Below are 8,017 nucleotides of genomic sequence, written 5' to 3'. Positions count from 1 at the left end.
CCTTTCCAGAGGGCGCGCTGATGCTGTAACTGACAAGCTGCCTTTCCAGAGGGCGCGCTGATGCTGTAACTGTTCAATTGGTTGTCTCTTCTTTCTTCAGTCTCGTGCTGCGCTGCATTCTGTTATGTGAATGATTGGCTGAGCCTTGGATACAGCCAACATTTCTCAAAACGCGCACCACTCGTTCTCTTTTTTTGTAATTGCATAGTAATGGAACAAGGGTTTTGGAATAACATGACCTATTTCTCTTGTGTAATTACACAAATCGCTCAACTCCTATCCAATTACTGTAATATGTAACTGACAAGTTACTACAAATCGCTGAATCAATGACAAAAGGAAAGCCTACATCTCATGTTTTGAGCTTGTAATATAGAGGTCACCCCAGTTCATTGGCACTTGGGGAACCTTGGCCACAAGCCAATAAATCGCCTTATGTTTTACATAAACTATGTGGCCTCTAATGACCCCCTTGGAAAGGTTATAGAAATGCCACGTATTTCACCTGCGATTAATCACATTCGTAATATTGTCTGGAAGTTTTCACAGGTGACCTTCATTAGAAGAGGGCAGAACAATCGTGCAGACTCCCAGGGTCGGTAAAGGTTTCTGGGTGCCTGTATTATTTTCTTGTCCATATTCACTTTCTGACTCAGCTGTACACAACCTTGCCTTAATAAATGTAATTACAGACAGACAGGTTTGACATCTTTATAAAAGCCTCGCTACTCTTTCATCTTGGCCTTTTGGTGATAACGTATGCAAATAGAATTTCTCATAACTGCTTTGCCACCTATGTGGAAATGCCTTGGCCTCCACCCACCTGTTGGTAAGGACCAGTGAAAGGAGTGAGTAAGAGACTGAGAATTTCAAAGACTGCAACAAGTGTGCAAGGGGTATTTATTTCTGCAGATTCTTTGCTAACTTTGAAGTGGCATCATATTTACAAGTGATGTGTGTATACTGTCTTTATCCAGCCTATTTATTCTTCTTTGAGTAATTGTTTCATTGTGAATTGTAACATGTTGGGAGACTTGGGTATGTCTAACTTGTCAATATGGGATTCGAATAAAAAGGTCTCCAACAATTTACCAAAAAGTCTTATGATCTGCAAGCATTCGAGGACTGTCTCTACAATAAAACATTTCATTTGCTTTGGAAAAAATTACTGTGATCCTGTGCTTTATCTTTAGGAACTAGTTATTTTATTCCTTTGAACTGTAGACCTGAATAAAACTATTTATTTGGGAGTTTTCCAGGTTATGAAATCATGACTCTCACGTTAGCAGAGCACCCCCCTGTGGTGATTTTGTGTTAGTGCAATTTTACTATGGTTAGTGTATAAATACTGAACAAAAATATAAACGAAACATGCAACAATTTCAAAGATTTTACTGAGTTACAGTTCATAGAAGGAATCAGTCAATTTAAATGAATTAATTAGGCCCTAATATATGGAATTTCACATGACTGGGCAGGAGCACAGCCATGGGTTCGGCCTTGGAGGGCATAGGCCCACCCATTTGGGAGCCAGGCCCAGCCAATCAGACTGAGTTTTTCTCCATAAAAATGCTTTATTACAGAAAGAAATACTCCTCAGCACCCCCTCCTCCTCTACATCAGTAAATTGCTTATTGTATTATTTAAATGACATTGCCTACTTGGGGGAAATGAAATAGGACTCAATCCCACCCATCTCTGTACCCAGGGAATTGTCAATTGGTTTTCAAACTTTCCGGTATATTAACCATGATGGTGATGTTTTAGATTAAAACTTTATGAGTGAAACTTGTTTTTAACCAATTCTTTAGTGCTCCTCAGTGAATTGTGCTGAGCTATTATATTTAGCGAGTCAGAATTGAGAGGAAAGTAAAAGTTTTGCTTATTTATCAACAGTCAGTTAGAAAAGCAGCAATCAACTTGTTCATAGATGACTTTTCTACTGAGGTTATGGTTGGTTTGGGAAAATAATATAAATAAATTAACGATTCAGACAGTGAGGGTGCATTTATTTGCAATTGGAGCAGCTCCTTACCCACAGAGGAGAGGTTGTGATTTGAATGGTGTATCAGAGAATATTTGTGTTGGATGAATAGCAAATATGAGAGTTCTCTGATTATAATTGGCAGAAAAGGTTTATGACGGTGCTTCATAGTCTTTGTCCTGGAAGGTCATCTACACTTCCCTATGTTATTTATTTGGACAGTGAAGCTAAACATTTTATTTAGCTCTATAGTCCAACATTTTGGATTTGAGATCAAGGGCTCTATTTTAACAAACCTAACGGAATGGTAGATCTAAGCACTGGCTCTATAGGTCCAGGAAATATTTTTGCTATTTTCACAGCCGGAATTATAAGTGCAGTAGCTGGCAGGGCCGCGAAAGGACTGGGTTTTGATGAATAAACAAGTTGTAGGTCTGATGAAGGCTTGGCCATTCACTGGGCAATTAATGAGCTCCATGGCTTAATACTGAATGCATTTGTCTCAACTTCTGTAGGTTATTGACGGTCTTTGTGTTGTCATCAACTCTTATTCGGCTGGGTTAGTGCAACGCCCGGATCTTTGGGACGTCCCTACCCTAAACCCTAAACATTTTAAATGTCAACTTCAAATGGGGTAAGGAAGTCCCAAGGAACCCGGATACTAGGCTTCTGTCAATTGTATTGTTGCCTATGTGCGAGGCAGATTTTTCTTTTAAATCTGCAGTTGATATGCCATTAGAGGGAGGACTGAATAGTTTGGAGGAGCCTTTGGTAATCGGACAAGGGGCGCTCTTTGAAAACGGGGACGGATAGCAGTTCTGGGAATTGTGAATAATGAAAACGCATGAATGCAAAAACCTCAAACATTTCAAGGCACTCTCAGTAGACCATTTAAAACCTCTTTATTCATAGGCTACCTGGCTAATGGCCAGGGTAAAAATAAGCACCTTATGCAATACTGCTAAACCAGCCTTGATTAAGGGGAGGGTAGGCTATGCTTGGTTTTTAATCAAATTAAACAGAATGGGGGGGAACCAATAATTTTCCAAATATGAGATTCAATGGCATAAAAGGCACATCTCTCTTCCATGGGCACTGTGCGTCATGGCAGGTTAGGCTGTGCTTCCGCCCTCAAAATCCATGCCATTACCTTAGCGCAAGTGAGCTGATGATACAGGTAAATTACCCAACCTTGCGTTAAGGCTGGAAAATACCAGTGTGTCAGTTTTTACATTACGAAATTGCAAACCAACTTGCGTTTCACACCTGCGCCTCCTTAGCGCCAGCCAAAAATAGAGCCCAAAATGTTTTATAAGGCGACAGTACAGAAGGTGAATGGTAAATAATGTAGTGTGTCATAATGTATTGTGTCATTTTCGAGTCACTTTTATTGTAAATAAGAACATAAATGTTTCTGCTAATCATGGTAACATGATTACAGATAGTCCTGAATTAATCGTGAATAATGATGAGTGAGAAAGTTAGACGCATAAATATCATACCCCCAAAGAAATGCCATCCTCTAGTGTTATTTGTAATGGTGAGAGGTTAGCATGTTCTTTGTGCATCTGTAACTTTCTCACTCATTATTAACAATTCATTCATGATTATCCGTAATCACAGCAGCATCCACATGAATGTATAAGTGTTTAGAAACATATTACATTCTTATTTACAATAAAGGTGACTCCAAAATGACACCATACATTATTTAGCATTTATTTCTATTGGGGACATCCGAAACACAACCAAAACAAACTGCAAATGCATCCAACAAGTTTGTAGAGTCACAAGCTTGAAGTTATTGCTTGCTACTGTAGGAACATGGCAGAAAATACTTGACTAAATGTAATACACTAAGTGAATTTGGCCAAATACTTATGGCACCTGCAAATAGAGCCCCACAGTGGTGGTGTCATAATACCCATAAAACCTAGTGGTCAAACAAGGAAATGGTTCCAACAGTTTTTCCATCATTCATTTTTCCCCATAGGGAATTTTAGAAACACTTAAAATTAGCAGCTAATTAACATTTCATTTTGGGGGGGTAAATACAAGCGAATATATTGATAAAAGTCACCCTGTCCTAGAGAGATTTGCACAGTTATCAAAACGTCACACCAGAGTAAGCCTACACAAAACACAGCCCTTATTTTAAGTGTTTTTAAAATCCCCTATGGGAAAAATGAATGGTGGAAAAATTATTGCAACTATTTCCTTGTTTGACCGCTAGGTTTTATGGGCAGTATGATTCATACCGTGGCACTCTATGGGGGGACTAGATTCGTAGTGCATTAATTTCTAAATGTTAAAACAGATATGTATGGAAATAACCTCAAATAAAAGGTGACATTCTGCACAAATTATAGAGCCAAATTAAAAGTTTTAGCTTCACTGTTCAAATACATTTGTAGGGGAGTGTATCTGATACGGTGGCTGTAAGGGGCAAAGTAACATTTCTCTAACTTGTATTTGTCGAGGCTTCTTCTTCCAGGTGTGAATCAGATGACTGAGTAATCGGTTCTAAGGTCCTCATGACTGTCGAAAATTTGAGATTTGTATCCACATTATTATAAAGCCCCACACACTCACAGTTTTCAGTTACTAATACGTTGATGTCTCCAGAGAACAAATAAACCGACATTTCAGGTTTTTCAAATAACTGGCGTTAACATGTCCAGTTGATAGCGGACAATGATACAAATGTTTTCAGAAGACAATTTCCACCACAAATGTGTTAAGTGTGTCTGACAACACCATGTCTACGTGACAAGGCAAACAAGTAAAGATAGCTTTGTGGATCGGTTGTCTTGGGAACGAGATGATTCACGTCAGGGACTTTTGTGCCACACATATTTGGAATGGAAAATAAACATTAGCCCTCGTTGATCAAAGATTTCACCAGGTGAAAAAAAAAGAGATTATGCTGTTTCTGGAGAGAAATTGTTCACCTTAAGTCCCCCCCCCTCTCTAAGTGACACTGTGACCAGACTGGCAGAGAGTCAGAGTGGACAGCCATGGTTAGGGGGGAGGGAAGGAGGGGGCACTCTAATCCCCACTGCCCTTTTGGATCAGCAGGCCCATAAATAAAGTAGGACAGAGATAAATATAGTGTGACAGGCAATCAGTAATAAGTTACACATGTCCCCCAAGGACACTGGCCACAGGACAACTGGACTGTGACACACTGCAGCGCTGAGTGAGGGTGGTTTTCTTAGGGGACGCCACTGAACACTCACCTCTCCGAGGGGGAAAAACATAGACAAGGTAAGGGACTGTAACCTCTGACCTTTGTGGCAGGTTTACAGGTATTGGCAAAGCATGTGATCAGATGATGTTATCGCTAGGGAGAGTGGGTCAACTGTCCAGGGGAACACTGTTTACCTATTCACTGTAAACATTTTGGATAAAAAATTGATATTAACCTATTTTGGAATTGAATCTTATTTCATACAACTTTTGAGTTATTTTCTTTGAAGTTGTATTGTATCTTTGCTGGTAGATGGCAATGATTTTGGCCAAGAGCATTATATGTATAGCTTTTTGTTCATTCGCCTCTTAACTGCAATAGCGTCTTTCATTTAGACGTTAAATACCCGGCAGAAAACTAGTCATGGCTGTACAGCGTGTGCCTTACAATCAATAGCTGCCGGGCGCTCTGGAACTATACGTTTCACAGCATTTAGTGCATGTCCAGACGACCCCAAAAATGTTTTTCTAGCGTACATGTAGCAGGCATAAAAAAGTTTTGGGGTCTTACCATGCCTTAGAAGTATTCCATGTTGTCATAATAATGCCAGTCAAAAAATGGTCAGAGGTCAAATATGGGTCAGATTACAGTAATATTGCCAAAAAAGATGCAGTAAAACTTCTTCGACACTATACATGTCCTTTGCTCAAAGCAAGCACTTTGCAGATGGACTCACCACCAAGTGACCTCAATATGTCATACAGTTTGAACTAAATACTAAAAGGTGGAACTTGTCAGAGGTTTCTCCTTATCCAATATCAATTTACAAGCACTCACTCTCAGGGACATTGCATGCCTTGGGCATGGGGCCTAGCCTTGACCCAAAGTGAGAGAACGCTTGCTTTATTTAAGCTTTATTTAACTAGGCAAGTCAGTTATGAACAAATTCTTCTTTACAATGACGGCCTACACCGGCCTAACCAGGACAATTCTGGACCAATTTTGCGCCTCCCTATGGGACTCCCAATCACGGGCGGTTGTGATACAGCCTTGATAGCACTAACCTGTGTGATACTGATGTGTGTTTATTGTTCCATCAGTGTCAAAGGTTATACAGGTTGAGGGGTTATATAGAAAGTGCCATGAAGCTACTGTGGAGCCTGCTGCTGCTGGGCCTGCTGCTGGCTGGGAGCTTTAGCGTGGCTCAGGAGGAAGATGGAGAAGAGGCAGAGGAACCAGCCGAGGAGGCAGCTGTAGAAGATGAAGAGGCAGCTGCAGACACTGAAGAGGCGGCGGTGGAGGTGGCAGAGCCTGAGGGTCCTGGGACAGAAGCCGGCCTGACTGACGACCGGCAGCCTTGTGCCATGTGGATGGGAGGAGTGCCAGGCACTCCAGGGCACAGTGGGCACCTAGGGAGAGACGGGAGAGACGGGCACGATGGCCCTCGAGGTGATAAAGGAGACACAGGTAAGAAGACCAACTGTACTTTGCTGTTGCTACAACATCCAAAGTTCACAGTAAATCTAATCACAGTAACCCGCATGAGGCACCGTCAACGAACACCAGTACAGGCCTCTAAGTTCGCCCCGACTCTGGTGATGTCTTTGTGTGTACAGGTGAACCAGGTGAGAAGGGAGAGCCCGGCGAAAAGGGCGACAACGGTGCTCCGGGACATCGCGGTTTCCCGGGCAACCCCGGTCTGAAGGGGGCACAGGGCGAGAGCGCCCTGTTATATCACTCCTCCTTCAGCGTGGGCCTGACAGATCCCGTCCCCGCCACCAACGTTCCCATCCGTTTCAACAAATTCTTCCACAACGAGCAGCACCACTACAATGACGTGAGCGGAAAGTTCCATTGCCTCCTCCCAGGGGTCTACTTCTTCACATACCACCTCACAGTCTACACCAAAGATGTTCGGGTGAGCCTGTTCAAGAACGACAAGCCCGTCATGTTCACCTACGACCAGTACCACGAGGGCAACGTGGACCAGGCCTCGGGGGCCCTCATACTGAGGCTGCAGTCTGGGGACGAGGTTTGGCTGCAGATCTACGGAGATGAGGATTTTGGGGGGGTGTATGCTGACAACACCAACGACTCCACCTTCTCCGGGTTTCTTTTGTATCCCGACATGGGAGAGTTGGAGGAAAGGAGACGTCGCTCTGTTGGAGTTAGTAGACACTGAGATTGTGCAGGACCTGAAGGGTGATATATAGAGTTGGGTGGGCTGCAGCGACTTTTTCCTGACTGCTCTATAGGCATACATTGCCCTCTGACTGGGGACTGTGGGGGGAGGGGTAATAAGTAGCTTCTAAAATTAGTACATTTTTAAAAGGGTGCACCAGATGTTTTAAACTTGTGTTAGTTCTATAATCTATAACCTGTTCCGTTTCAATTGTTAGGTGGATTCTAGCATTAGAGACATTAGTATTCAATATAATAAGTTGTGCACAGACAAAAAGCTTATTGCCTAGATGGCTTTATGTCAGTGTCACATATTGTGTCTGTGAAATAATAAAATGTGTTATAGCAAATGTAAAATGTCATCAGATATGCTTTCTTTGTCAGATAGCCATTTCACATAGCAGTAGTTTGTAAACAAGATCAGCTGCTACGATAGGGACGTGGGTAGGTTTGAGCAAATGTGTCCAAAACACTTCAGGAGTGTGGCAGGCTAGTCACCCTTTGGACATTTGCTGGCTCCCATTTAGCCAAACAGTCAGGGTTTGATGACTAGGGCCTTTATCCTTATCATTGGACAAAGTTACTTGGTGGATGCAATCCCCAAACTGAATAAATCTGTATTCTAGTAAAAACTTGCTCAAAGAAGTTTCAATGTGCTTGTC

General features: G+C 42.1%; 1 protein-coding gene across 1 annotated transcript; it reads left to right on the top strand.

Annotated features, from left to right (window-relative positions):
• The first annotated feature begins 5,139 nt into the window (after positions 1 to 5,139).
• Positions 5,140 to 7,706, top strand: LOC129814612 (adiponectin-like). The gene is made up of 3 exons (XM_055867785.1): positions 5,140 to 5,251; positions 6,275 to 6,641; positions 6,791 to 7,706. Exons 2-3 carry the CDS (start codon positions 6,317 to 6,319, stop codon positions 7,354 to 7,356), a joined length of 891 nt encoding a protein of 296 aa, XP_055723760.1. The 5' UTR covers positions 5,140 to 5,251; positions 6,275 to 6,316; the 3' UTR covers positions 7,357 to 7,706.
• The last annotated feature ends 311 nt before the right edge of the window (positions 7,707 to 8,017 follow it).

The sequence above is a fragment of the Salvelinus fontinalis genome, chromosome 17 (genome assembly GCF_029448725.1).
Source record: "Salvelinus fontinalis isolate EN_2023a chromosome 17, ASM2944872v1, whole genome shotgun sequence".
Lineage (NCBI taxonomy): Eukaryota > Metazoa > Chordata > Actinopteri > Salmoniformes > Salmonidae > Salvelinus > Salvelinus fontinalis.
This window is presented reverse-complemented; position numbering and strand designations above follow the sequence as displayed.